This window comes from Amblyomma americanum, chromosome 4, assembly GCF_052857255.1.
Source record: "Amblyomma americanum isolate KBUSLIRL-KWMA chromosome 4, ASM5285725v1, whole genome shotgun sequence".
Taxonomy (NCBI): Eukaryota; Metazoa; Arthropoda; class Arachnida; order Ixodida; family Ixodidae; genus Amblyomma; species Amblyomma americanum.
The window spans coordinates 215,157,816-215,172,348 of NC_135500.1; the positions used below are offsets into that span (position 1 = coordinate 215,157,816).

General features: G+C 43.2%; 1 protein-coding gene across 1 annotated transcript; it reads right to left on the reverse strand.

The window, feature by feature from the left end:
* Positions 1-111: 111 nt before the first annotated feature.
* On the reverse strand, positions 112-14,452 carry LOC144129302 (protein YIPF6-like). The gene is made up of 7 exons (XM_077663332.1): positions 14,314-14,452; positions 13,799-13,933; positions 6,133-6,211; positions 6,007-6,049; positions 3,799-3,924; positions 2,763-2,923; positions 112-639 (listed from the first exon to the last, which is right to left on the reverse strand). Exons 1-7 carry the CDS (start codon positions 14,338-14,340, stop codon positions 524-526), a joined length of 687 nt encoding a protein of 228 aa, XP_077519458.1. The 5' UTR covers positions 14,341-14,452; the 3' UTR covers positions 112-523.
* Between the last annotated feature and the right edge of the window lie 81 nt (positions 14,453-14,533).

The following is a 14,533-nucleotide window of genomic DNA, read 5'->3' on the forward strand; positions in this document are numbered from 1 at the left end:
AAATGCTACTGGCTGAAAGTGTCTAAATGTGAAACTGTCCAACTGAGGTCAGCACGAAGAATCTGTCTATATATGATGGCAACAGTCAGAAGAGCAATGCAGAAGAGCATGTAACATGAAGATTCAACTTTATTACAAAAATGTTGTGGCTTTTTGTACATAGACTGCGGAATGTGACTAGACATCTGGATGTTCAGCCTCTCAAACCAACAGAAACAAAATGAATGGGACACTGCTGAAGGAGGCACCTTCACGGCCAGCTATTTTCATCATAGTAAATGCTACTCCTATTCTGCTAAAATGTCTTCCCACCCTCTCAAGCAAAGATAAGAAAAAGTTTGAAGCACCCTTGGTTCATTTCACTACTTTTCACGAAAAAATAAGTTAGGTCCCACTCCAACGTCCCCTTTGAACAAGAGACACACTCAAAAGAAACCTTGTCGTGCGTCGAGTGAGTTTGGAAAGTTCAGTTCACACCACAAGGAAAGAGAAGAAAATATGCCTTCAGCTTTTTTTTACAGTGCTAGGGTGACCGAGCCAATATCAACCAGCTGATCACAAAGTAGAAGAGGCAGATTGGATACACAGCCAGTGCTTTCTTTGATGAGGGCTGACTGTCCGCCAAGAATGCCGTGGATGCTTGGATGGGAAGGAAAACAACGAACAGTCAGTGTTAGGAACTACAAGAAATAAAGCACCTTGCAACAGTTACAAAAACCGCTTAAAGCACTATACAAAACACAAATTTCATGGCACATGCAGTAATTTCGTGTATGAATCAAGCACTGCACCTATGGCTTGTAATGCTTTTCATTTTGCCAAAGGCAGGACCACAAAACACCTCTAAGATAAAGGGAAGACTAGCTGAACACAAAGCTTTCTTACAGCATGCAAATTCGCTCAGAAGAGCATCGTTTGGTTTCAGTTCGTTCTCATGGGGTCAAGGTCCCAAATCGACCCAAGTTATGAGGGACGCTGTAGTGGAGAGCTCCGGACAATTTTGAACACGTGGGATTCTTTAAAGTGCACTGACATCACACAGTACATGGGCCTCTAGCATTTCACGTTCATTAAAATGAGACTGCCGCGGCCGGGATCAATCCCGCCCCTTTCCTGTCAGCAGCCGAGCGCCATAACCACTGAGCCACCACAGTGGCTATATAAAAGCATTGTGAGAAGTCAAAAGTTCAATTCAGGTCCTCCAAAAGTAAAAATTTACAATACTACCATATTTATTCAAATTGAGGCCGATATTTTTTTTTAAAAACATGATATATAAAACTGTAAGGTACGCTCAGATTCGAGGATATTGTCACATTCATAAAATATGATGACAACACATAAAAACTAAACGAAGTTGCACGCAGTTGGTGCCCCCATGAAACGACCACAGAAGACGGCATTGTAGCCGTTACCATCTGCAGCCGATGCCAATAAAAGCACACACGAGCATTGCCTGCCATTTTGACGTTGTTTTCTCTTCGTGTCGTGGCATGGGCACATTCCATGGCAGTGCAAGTTTTTCATACGTGGTTTTCACTGACATCATGGCACCAAGCAGATGGTGTCATTATGTTGCCGCCTTCAAGCAAAAAGTTGTGCTTGCAGCAGAGCAGTCTTCAAACCTGCAAGCCCATTAGGACTTTGCCATGGACGAAAAGAATGTTTGCTGCTGGAGGGGGCAGCATGATGAACTTTTTGCTAGCTCCGCAGGGAGGAGGGCCTCCACAGGCCCGAGGAAAGGCCACCATCCCGAAGTGGAATCAGCACTAGCAGAGTTCGTGAAATCGCTAATAGTTGTAGCTAGCTGGATCACTACAGCCTGGGATAATATCCCAGAAAGCTTCGTTGTATGCTAGTTCCGAAAGTGCAGCATCTCCAATGCACTTGATCGCACAGAAGATTGTACACTGTATGAAGAGGACAGTGATAAGGTCAGCGATGATGAGGCTGAACGGGAGCAGGTTCATAAAAATAAATGCAGTTTGCGTGCTGTCCCTGCTGTCGTTCTCAATTGTTTTTATGGCCGACTTACATTTGAGGAATTTTTTTTGCTTGGCCTTCAACTTTCGGGTGTCTGCTTAGAATCATGGCCGCCCTAGATTCAAGTAAATATGGTAATTCAGAATATCAGTGGTTCTTTCTGGGCCAGATATTCTCCAAATTTCTTGTCAATAAGCCTTTAGAACTTGCAACACATAACATAAACAACATAAATGCAAGGCTGAGCATAGGATGAGATGCTGCTAAAGAATTTGTGGCATTTACTTGCTTATTTGCAATTTCAAGGCACATAACTCGAGTGGCATGCCACAGTTCTAACATTTCCAGCTACTTTGTGTATCTCAGAATTCCTTTTGATGTTTTTATTTCAGATGCACAATAATAACTTTTGGCACACAGGTGACAATTTATTTTGAGAAGCCAAATGTCATGTTATTTCAAAATTTGACATGGTACTTCTGGTGCCAGAAGTCACTGATACAATACGACAATGACCTGAAATGAGCATTTCTGCGGCAGATTAGCATATTAGATAGTACAACTTCTGTAGTGCCGCTAGGCTTGAGGCATGCTCAAGTGCCTCACTAGTCAAAAAAGAGAGAGTAACAACTGTGCCTGATCTGTATCACATGACCCCATTAAAACATAAGCCCATTGTGTTTTAGCGGCATTCACTCTGCCTTTACAATGCCCGGGCACAGCGCACATCATGTCACAGTTCCAGTATGGTGCCGAAAGGAACTGCACAACAGGCTCACCAAAGACAGCCCATCCAAAGCCGAGCATGGTCACAAAGAAGCGGAGGATGAAGAGGGCAACAGTCTGGTTTCCAGCAAGCAAAATGAGTCGGCATATCACCAATGCCGCACAGGGTGCCAGCAAGCAGTAGCCAAGTACACAGACACTCTGGAAGAAGGATCTAAACATGGGGGAAAGCAAACACCGCAGCATATGATTTAAAAACACACTTCGGTTTTCTGAAGAAACAATTTCAAACAGAGGTTGTGGTGCGCTGAGCATTAATTCGAAAAAAGATGTACACAGTACATGGCTCAAACATGCTAAATCTAATGTATGCAGTCTTATGCAGTTTCATGTCATTTTATTACAGTACCTTAAACACTCCCCAAGAGTTGTGTTGCTTCATGGATAGATAATGCTTCATGTCATATTTACACAAAATCAGTGGCAAATCTTACATAAGGAACCGATACATTTTTTTAATTTTAAAAATTTATTTCTATGTTCACTAACATTGGCACTAACACTGCACATAGATAGGTATTCAGTGCCTCATTTAATGTAAGTGCTATCTCCACTATCTTGCTTTTAGTACAAGATGCTTGAATCTTGTTAAGAAATCACAATAAAATTATTTGCACAGAGCTCCAAGCACCAGCAGTGCTTTACATCTAGTTGTTAGAGCAGGAAAAAACTATTTTTGCACTCTCTCATTAAAGTTAAATAGATAACAAAAGACAAGGTGGCAGGCGACATGATTCATGTGTTGCAGTTCCAATAGTCACTCCAACTCTTAAGAGATGGTGTTTAAATTTGAAAGCCACTTACTGATAGCACACAAAATGACTGATAACATACAAGATGTCCAAGAAATATGTGGTACTATGACATTATGCAACGTGACGTACCTCCACTCAGAGCAATGCAACTTTAGTTGGCAAAGTACGCCTTACTGCTACAGCATCAGTTAAAAAGCAGGTTACATAACAGCATCAGCAAAGAAGTTTGCCTTCTAAAAAGGTAAAGCCTTTCATCTAATAATGCTGCACTCACATTGTTCCACCGAGGAGCCTACAGTTCAATGTGACCACACCAGCACCCAACCACACCAAGACAAAAATTTGGGCAAACTGAGGGGCACCGCTATGAATTTTCTCATCCTCTGGTTGCTGCAGCATCCTAAACAAGACAGAAAACGGGAAATTACAACGGTTGTCACACCACAAGAAAAGAGCACATTAGCAAATGCACCATTAAAACAAAAAAGTACAGAAAAATGATGCAGAATATTGACACAATTTACAGGGGACGATGCGGACAATTCCATTCAATTTTTGTTTTCACTGAAAATCGATTCCATGACTTTCTCCGGCAATGGTGATGTTTAGCCAACACCAAAATACATACTTTGTGCCTAGGAAATATGATTTAAAGGACAGTCCGCTACAGGAGACAAGTTTAAAAAAATTGGCATAGTCTTGTGGAGCTTTCCCTATGATGAAATAAGGATAGAACTCTGCATTTTGGAAAGAATTTATTTTAAATTGGCAAAGCCAGGCTAGAGCCGATGGTTGTTCCATGCTGAGTTAAAGCATAGCAGCTTTTCAAAAGTAGACGGTAGTTTGGCAGCATCACCTAGAGTTGACATGCTACATTTTATGAACAGGACTGAGTGCAATACGGAGCATTGTTTTTGTTCTTTATCTCTCAAGAATTCCAGATTTTTTTTTAATTTCTTGCAACCAGGCGCTGCTCCTTGCATGGTTTAACCATGTCTTTGCAGTGAAGCTGCTATAACATTGGTTTAGCCACCCAGCTCTGCATCTTACAATGAAATCTACAACCTCAGCCATAAGACCTTTAATTACTAGGTGAAATAATTTAACTGAATTTATTTTAATGGCCACCACATGCCACAGTTGGCAGGTTGTAAAGTGGAGAGAGGGAAATCCCCTTCTCCACATTTAGGGGAGAGGTCAGAGAGGGAAAGATTAATAGAGAAGACACAGAGGGTGGGAGGCTTTTGGTGGTTTGATTTATGGGGTTTAACATCCCCAAAGTAACTCAGGCTATGGGGGATGAGGTAGTGGAGGGCTCCGGATAATTTGACCACCTGGGATTCTTTAATATGCACTGACATCCATTCGCCTCTATCGACATGCGACCGCCGTGCCAGGATCGAACCTGCGTCTTTTGGGTCAGCAGCCGAGCACCATAACCACTGAACACCGCGCGACGGGTGGCCTAAGTATAGCATGGGAGGTTATGGCGAGAGCAGAGGAAAAAGCCACGGAAAGAACCCAGAGTGTGGCTACTGTGAAAGGAGGAAGTTACGACGAGGGCGGAAAAGTGCACAACCTGCAGGTGGTTCCATGGCAGAATGCAGCACTATATGGCTATCCAAAGTTATAAGAGCTTTCGCTGATTCATGCACTAAGCTGGTAAGTCTGGCTTTACAAATTTAATTTTAGTTTTCTCATCACCTCTTAAAATGTGTTCAGAATGGCAGATGAGGTTGCTGGCATATGTGATAAATATCTTCAGTATTATTTTACTGTTAGTGCTTTTAAAACCACCTCAGTACTCTCAGTTGTGGCTTTAATACAGGCTAAGAACCACAGTTAATGCCATGCTCATCATCGGCATTGCACGCCATCTAGGCAACCTGGCAGTTGTGTCCATGGAACTGCATAGAGCCACTGTATTAGCTATATTCTGTGTCCCTGATGTCAGGGTCAACTGCTATGAGAAAGCATGACTACTATTCTCAAAAATCAGGTTTTAAACTGGTCGGCTGTTTCCCAGCACCATAGCTGGGCATTTATTTTGGCAAGGAGCTTTTGATTGCTGAAAAAAAAAAGAATTTAGTCGACAAAAGTCAGTCAAATGCTTCCTAAAAAATTAAAGTTTTTTTTTCGTGCCACCTGATTCAAACTTGTGACATCACGACTGAAAAGGGGTCTGTGACCGTTTGGAAGTGAATGAAATCCACATGAAAAAAAAAGACTTGACACACAACAGTTTTCTTGAGAAAATGACCAGTGATGCCGATATCTGTATTCCACTTTTTCACCTTTTCTAGCTTATAAAAGCTGTGCTTTCAGTGCAAGATCCGTCTTAGAAAGTGTCAGATGCTGCAGAACAATTGACAAGAAAACAGCAGCCTCTATAACTTACAAATTAAACCACGCAACATATTTAACAGACACAGTACAAAAAAGATATTACAAGTGCAGCTATCAAAAAAATATGCTTGCTTACGTGGCAAGGAAGACACAGAGGATAAGAGGTCCCCATAAGTCCCCTGCATGAGCAAAACATTTGCATGAACACATGCTCCCTTTGCTTCAAAAGGAAAACAAAATGCATGACAAGCACATTACTTACAGTCCCTTAAGATTGTGTTTTTTTGCTTTGGGTATAGGACATGTGCAAACTTGACACCAATTGCCTTCAGATCTCTTACCTGTAGAAAGGAAACATCACATATTACTAAGCATGAGGGACTGGCTGTAAGTTCCTTTGCCAAAAAAAAAAATAAGAAGGCACAGGTTTGGAGAAAGCTCTAATAGCTACTGAAGGTGATTTCCAAGTAATTACACACTCTGTGGACAAAGTTAAATAGCAAGTAAACCATAATGGAAACAGAACATGCCTGAGGAAATTGAGAATGCAGTCATAGCAATTCTACTTCTAGCACACAAAACCACACATGAAGAAAATAATTAAATTAGACAAATAAATACCCATTAACTGTGTGCAGTTTAAATACAAAGCCAGGAAGGGCTTGATTCGAAATGACCAGCGCGGGAACAGATGAAGACAAGGGAAGAAAAAACACTGACAACAGGACGGGTGCTGTCCTGTCATCAGTGTCGCCGTCCTTCAAGAAGGAAGGGCATATCATGATCGGTCCCAGAAGAATGTAGTGATGCTGTGTAATGTGATATTTGAGTGCTTATTAAATGAGGGCAAATGGTTCTTGAAGCTGACAACAGATTCAACAAGTCAGCAATGATCGCAACAGTTGGCACTTGGAATTGACCTTAAGTGCAGAAAGACAACACAGGATGGAACGAAGTAGACAGAGTGCTAACTAGCTCAGGTTTTTATTGACAAACCACTTGCTTTTACACAGCAGCTGCTCTTATCAACAAAATGAAGAAAAGAAATCACACATGGACATATCAAACCTATTTAAATCCTTCAACATGTAAATCTTCGAACATACTATAGATCAACAATTTGGATGCATTTACTATTGCTTCCTTAATTTATCAACTGCATCATCACACATGAAATTTATTGACTTTCTCGCTTAGTCCTTCCATTCGAAGCGAGGAATATTCTTCACGCCATTGCTATCTGTTACCCAAGATAAAAACTGATTATAATCGTTACACCTTGGAATTTACAGGTATTACATATCAGAATAGTTTACCTTAAACAGCAATGGCTAAAACTACCCTCCATCCCTTCAATCAACATATAGAACAGTTGGTCCTTAGCAAAACTTGATAGGTTACTTTTATTTTGAAACAGCAATGTGCTACCCACAACATGTATTTCTTGTATTCCGATGTCCTTACCTATTGCATGTTTAGTTACACCCCTGTCACACGGCATTCCTCAAAAACCTTTCCAGCAAAGGCACCCTTTTTCACCAAAGGAGCGAAAGCTTAAAGGAGCAGCAACGCTGCTACACGGTGCAGCCCAAAGGTGAAACAGTTGTTGAGGCCTAGCACCCGCTTCTGCGCTCAAGCCGGCTGAAGTGAATGTTTTAAAATTAAAGTGGGAATTCTGTTCATTCGTTGAGCTCAGATAATTTTTCATTTTAATTGCTTGCTTGAAAGAACTGCAACAGCTGCTCTCATCAGCAGCATCAGGTTTTGTGTATTGCCTTCGCCACCAGGGGCACTCGGTGTTGTTGCAACACTTTACTGTCTTAAAATCTGGGCATAAAAAATAAACACCTGTACAAAAAGCAAAGCCAGACACCTTTTGTGTTTTTAAAAGATGTTTTCAAACATTGTTGGCTACATCGACTTTTCTTTCATTGCTTTTAGTTTTTGACATTGGATGGCACTGCCATCACAGGTTATTTTTACTGAAGCGAAAAGCTTCACTACGCTAGGTAACGCAGTCGTCGCATAGTCCGGAGAATGACTTTGAACGACCTTCAGCCCAACCACATTAGCCGTGTATCACCATATATGGCACAGTTATGGTGTCAAACCCTTGACCCCTGACCTTGACCTATGATCCTTAGTTGACCTTTGATCTTTGATCTTAACAACATCCGATGGGGTCATGTGAAGCCATGTGATGACATACGATGGGTTGTCGTAAGACCATGTGATACCACGTCATAGCCACGTGGTCATGTGGGTATATTAGACCGGCTGTCGCGAGCGTGTAGCGGAGCTGCCATGGACGAGCCTCAGACGCTTGGCAAGCGTCCTTGGTTTTCGCTAAATTCCAGGATTAGTCAAGTTAAGCCACTGCCAATTTTTTTTAAATTTCTTACCCCAGCTGGGACGCAAATCTTGTGGCCACCCGCTACAAAGGAATATGCCACAATATCATCATCATCTCTAAGGCCACGCCTTTGGGCTCTAAAGGTTTCAAGATGGGCGCCTTCGCCTTCAAGGCTCTTAGCGGCAAAGGCGCAACATTTGTGCCGTGTACATTTGTGCCGTGTAGCGGCACGCCTTACGCCTTTGGATATAAGGACCCTTCTCAAAGGCCTTTGCGGTGCCCATGTGAGAGGGGTATTAATCGCATAAGAGTATAAATCTTCTCTTGAATTATAGTGTTCTGTTAATAGTAACAATGTCTTTATGAATGTCAATGTCGTGTCCTCTCTAGTGTCGCAGTTGCATATTTTTCAACTCTAATTGTTCAGGGACCTTTAAACAACATTGTTGGGTCCCAGACATTTTGCATTCTGATTTGTAAACCATTCTCGTGGCAAATAAACCTTCAAACTTGGATTCTATCATCCCACAAGGCAAGTCAGAAAACGTTTAAACGCGTGTAAGATCCGCACCAGTGTATGGGTCGCTGCTTGTTGTCCCGAAGAAAATATTTTAAAAAAAGATCCGTGCAAGGCCTGCACCCGAACTTTACACGACCCATACGGGAATAGCCTTCGAAATGCACGCGCCATGGCCACTGCGATCAGCTCCGGCTGCATGCAATGGTGAACTTAAGCGAGGCCGCGCACGCGAGCTTCCAGATGCCGCCCACTGATAGCACCCGAGGCCGCGGCTCATCATCATCATCGTCAGCTTTTTCCTCCACAGTGAGCTCCCGTTCACCAGCTCCAGCTTTTCGTGACTGTCAAAGGCAGGGAGTTGTGGTCGCGTATTCATTGTAGTTGTAGCTTTCGTGTGCTGCTGCCGAGCACTGAAATTTTAACACGATGGGCAAGCACCTTAATAGCTACACGGCTGGGACATTGCTCTCGAACAAAGCAAGCGTGCGGCGGGCAGGCAATTCGATGTTGGAAAAAAATGAAAATTGGTTTTTGGGGAAAAGAAATGGCGCAGAATGTCTCACATATCAGCAGATGCCTGAAAGGCGCCTTAAGGGAAGGGATAAAAGAGGGACTAAGAGAAGAAAGGAAGAAAGAGGTGCCGTAGTGGAGGGCTCCGGAATAATTTCAACCACCTGGGGATTTTTAATGTGCACTGGCACTGCACATGCATGGGCGCCTTAGCATTTCGCCTCCATCGAAACGCGGCCACCGTGGTCGGGTTCGAACCCGGGTACTCCGGATCAGTAGCCGAGCGTCCTAACCACTGAGCCACCACGGCGAGTAATATTCAACGTGGCCGAGAAGTGCGTCTGGCGATGGTGCACCCAAAAGGATGCATTGAGAAACACAAGCTGCAAAAAGAGCGCTTTCTGAGGCAAGCAAAGCAAGTTTCCCGAACTGGAAGGCGAGCTGCTCTGCTATGTGAGTAAAGTGCGGAACAACGGCTACGGGTTGACAGCGTACGTGCTGCACGACTTCTTGTGGGATGAGCGTGCACCGGAGCACAGCACCAGCTCGGAGTCGGAAGACTCCGCGAGTGACGACTGAACGTAGATAAATGCCGCTCATTCTCTGTTTGGTGTGTTTTTGTTTTAAGAAGAAAATTTTTGCGCATCGCTTGTATGGGCCACATCCCAAAAATTGGCCCTTGAAGCTGGAAAAATAAGTGTGGCCCATCACGCGTTTATACAGTAATTCCAGTTATATTGCTGCGCAAGAAATTTGGATTGTTTTTTTTTTTGAGAGCACAACGGAGGGATTGCTGGCACATGTGCTACCATATTTTTCAATTTTTCAATCTCATCAGTTTCAATTACTGGCCTTTCTACTAGCGTCTTCCACCTGTGCAACACTGCCGTGTTTCCTAGCACCGGAGTGCAATTGTGGCATTTCAGAATGTGCTCGGTCATTTTGCTTCCCAATTTCTTTTCGATGTCTTTTGCATGCTACCTTAACCTTCCATTAAGGGGAGACGCGGGTCTTGAAATGATAAAAAAAAAAATGCGAAAATTTCGATTTTTTGAAAAAATGGTATATTCGGGATCAGTACACTCTAAAGTTTCTGCTTAAAAGTTTCAAGGTCTAATTTCGGCCCCAAAGTAATAAAATGTCTATATATTTCACGCCTACAAAGCCCTGAAATGGCGATCTCGGAGCAAAGTGCAGCAGGAATTCACGCCCGTCACTTCCCACAACCCAGTCCCCGATGGCCGCCATCTTGGTTTTATTTGAAAGCTAGGCCCGTTCCCCACTACTTGGTATTACTTACTAATGTGAAATATTTTTTAATGTCCACATTCCACTCTTTCTTGAGGCCTCTACAACGGCCTACGAATGGCTGGCGCACGCAGTTCAAATGCGATTTCCTCAGCTTCATATTTTTGGCAACATGACTAGCCATACAGAACTTTTATTACATTTTTATGGTGCAATTTCAATTAATCTTATATCATTGAATTCAGAAAAAACTAAACTGTGGAGCTATGCTATTTTCATTTGGCTCAAACATTTAAAATTTTGTGAACCACAATGTCACTTAACTGAACTTCATAATCACGGGCCTTGGACAAAATTTTACATTTTTTATGGGATGATAACAACAATATAATTAGCATAGGTTCAGATGGTAGGTCTGTGGCTACAGCCCCATTTCAATCGAAACCAACAAATATAGAAAGAAAATGTCTTAACCCTAAAGAAATTAACTATTTAGGCTTCAGTTATTTTCTTATAATATGGGAACTAATGGCGATATACAAAAACTAACTATATTTCTGAAAACAGGAAGAAGAAACACATATACACGCCTAATTTAATTACCATATCTTTAATAATAAAAATGTTCATTTCAAGATGCACTTCTCCTCCCAGTCTGGCCAATATACCGCTTAACACAGGCCAGTGGTATGGAATAAACCGCTGGCCTGTAATAAGCAGCATCTGCTGCCAAAAACCCACTGAACAAACCAGCTAGCAGGCCCAATTAAAGTGGCAGTTATTCCGCACTTTCACAGGACTTTGCACAATCTTAAGAAGATCAGTGCAACAACTGGTGTCAAAGTGGTTTTTTCTGCACCAGAAAAACTCTTCAGAATATGCAGGAGAGTGAATGCGAATAACAAGACCGCCACTTGTTCAAAGCGTCACGAGCAGTGCTTCGTGAGATGTTCAAGCACAGGTTGCCAGCCATCCCTCTTCGCATCTGCTGCTGAAAACCTGCTGAACAAACCAGCTAGCAAGGCCGATCAAATGGACAAAAAAGAAAGTGGCAGTTATCCTGTACCTTCATGGGATTCCGCTCAATCTTAAGAACAGTGCAAGGGCTGGCGTCAAAGTGGTCTTTTCTGCACCATAAAAACTCTCCAGAATATGGAGGAGAGTGAATATGAATGCCATGACCGTCAACTGGAAGGTGTCTTATGAGACGCTAAGGGAGCACGCAAAAGTTCCTGAAAACAAATCAGGTAGCAAAATGGCTGAGCACACTCTGAAATGCTGCGATTGCACTCACCCACTTGGAAACATCGCAAGTGTCGCACAGGCGCAAGATGCAACAAGGAATGAAATAATTTAAGCTGATGAGATTGAAATAATTGGAAGGGACACTTAAGCTCCGCCTTAAGGTTACGTGACCTAGGTGGCCCACCTGCCAACTAGGTTGCTTCTCAGGGGAATTTAATGCAAGAGCGTTAAGGAGCTCGTGTTGTCAGCGTCGTTGACCGTGAGCGAAAAATCTGCAAAAAAATCCCCAGAGAAGCAACCTAGGAAACAGGTGGGCCGCCTAGGTCATGTAACCTTAGGCATTCATCACGACCTGTCCACCGGATTATAAGCAAACTGCAGACCGCAGCAGCTGGCAGTTAAATCATGATTGGCCATGAGAGGTCGCTCGGGAAGAGCAACCTGGGCCACACAAACCCCACTGATGGCAGCACCTGCCATCGCAAGGCAGTGGTGCATCGCTTAATCACTGCACCAAGAGAGGTATGAGGACTCCCAGGGATCTATGAATGCTAAGTAAAGAGTAACGAACTCTGCATATATGGGCATTAACTCACTAAAGCTGTTGTGCCATGCCCTTAAGGCGAAGCGCAAGTATCCCTCCAATTTTTTTGTGATGTTTTGTGCACAGTCAACGACACTGATGGCGACACCGGATTATCTGCAACACAAGCTCCTTAATGCAATCCCATTAAAACCTGGTAGCACATACGTCAGCAATCCCTCAGCTGTGCTCTCAAAAAAATGAATTCAAATATCTTGTGCAGCAGAACTGGAATTTTGCAATTCACCTCTTGGCATGACGAGATCTCAGTTGATTTGATTTGTGCGTGTTGATGCTTCATTTTGTTCATAAGAGCAGCTGCTGTACAAAAGCAAATGGTCTGTCAATAAAAGCCTGAGTTGTCAGTTGCGCTCTGTCCTGTCAACTTCATTGCTTCCTGTGCTTAAAAGCAATTCCAGTAATGCACCAACTAGCATGCAAAAATGTCTCCGCAGGTTGGTTTTTAACTGAGTCAAAAGAATCACAAAGCCTCAGCATATATGGCATACAGCTTCAGTACATTTTAGCATTGGCAATCTGCCGTGACGTGAGCTTCTGCTCAATGTTCAAAGCTTGTCACTTCTGTCTAATGTACACAAACAAAAGCACTGCACTCCACAACAAAAGAGCAACAGACAGTCGCCGTCGTGTTCAAGACAAAACTGATAATCAGGTGCCGCAGCTGTACAGGCCTTAACACTTTGTTGTTCCCAGCAGCATAGCAGTTGTGCAGGTGCTGTTCATAGTTAGAACAATTTCACTGCACTAGATGGCCAAAAAGCCAGCAGTTGTGATTCCTGCCATCTCTGTTGCCTGTATCCATACTAAGAACTGAGCCACTCAGGCATGTCTGCTACACTGCACTGAATGCTAACCACACACAAAAAACAATAGCAATGCACAAAAATGTGACTCAAGAATTAAATTTTAAGCGTAAATAGCACACAAAGCCACAAGTATTCTTTCTTTACAGTTTCTGGCTTTGGGTCCGAGGGTTGCCTAGCTGCAGAACAAGCCAGAGCTGCAGGGCAGTGTGTCTCGACAAGACGACTTACCAGAACCATCACCAGAGCACTGAAGGCCTTTTAGTTGACGTGGAGAAAAGCGACACAAAACGAGAACAGCGAGCTGACTGTTGCTAGAAGGGCAGGCATCTGCGGCCAATCTGAGGCCGAATATTCCGAGTCGCGTTCCGACATGCCTGTGTCACACTCCATTTTTTTTTTCTGTATTTTAAACACACGTCGAACCTCCCATGTTCGTTTCTATGAGGCAAAGTACTGCACGAGAACTAAAAGCGGAAACGAAAGGAAGGAAAACTAATGCATTGCCTCGGCACTCGAGGACGACGCAACGGCTACGTGTGTGTGGCTGCGCTAATTCACAGGTATCATGCCTGCACATGCTGGAGGGCACAGCTTGCCTTGAAACTGAAACTGACGCGCACGATGCTCCAAATAACCACTCACGATGGTTGTAAGCACTGGCTCGTCCAGCGTGTTGAATTCCCTTTCTTCCTGTGGGTTAGCTGCGGCAGCAATGTCACCTTCCAGAGGCGTGTCATAGTCCTGGTAGGGCGGTCTCTGGTAGCCACTTGCGCCAGACTGTGGACAATAAACATAGCGCGTGTAAAAACAGTGAATGCTGCCAAAGCATACAAGATAAATCCAAGCGGGCATCCAGGCAGACACACTGCCTGGTCCGCTGATCCACTATGTTACCGGCACATAGCAGTAATAAATGAAACGAACTAGTGGCAGATCAGTTCCAATTCAATAATTTTGAAAACCTAGAAGCCAAGCGCGACGTTGACACACTATGGTCCGCCTTCCACCAAAGTTAAGTAGATAAAGTACAGTCAGCGAGCACAGCACACAAACTGAAGTATCAAATCAACGGGCTAACAATCAATATCGCTGAACTACGGCAGTAAACGCAAAAAACAACTTATGACATCACATTTGACACGTATGTCACAGCTCACCTGTAAAATCGCCTTGTGTTCGGCCATATTGGCTACCGAGCCATTGCTTCTAAGCCGCTTTTTCTTAGTTGAAAGTCAGAAATAATGAGCACATTATACTAAATAGATATTTAACAAAATAAAATAAGCAAACACATATTAACACTCATTAACAGTGCACTCTTCAGATCAAACCTTTCTCAGCTATTTTTCGTCTTCTTGGAGCAAGTCACAGCCCATA

What these genes read in the sequence shown, in the direction of transcription:
- LOC144129302 (XM_077663332.1), bottom strand. Translation starts at nt 14,340, where the DNA reads ATGGCCGAACACAAGGCGATTTTACAG. An exon ending in AGCCAGTGCTTACAACCATC is followed by an intron (nt 6,212 to 13,798) that starts GTGAGTGGTTAT and finishes TCCTTTCTACAG; the next exon opens with GTAAGAGATCTGAAGGCAAT. An exon ending in AGGCTCCTCGGTGGAACAAT is followed by an intron (nt 2,924 to 3,798) that starts GTGAGTGCAGCA and finishes CCCCATGTTTAG; the next exon opens with ATCCTTCTTCCAGAGTGTCT.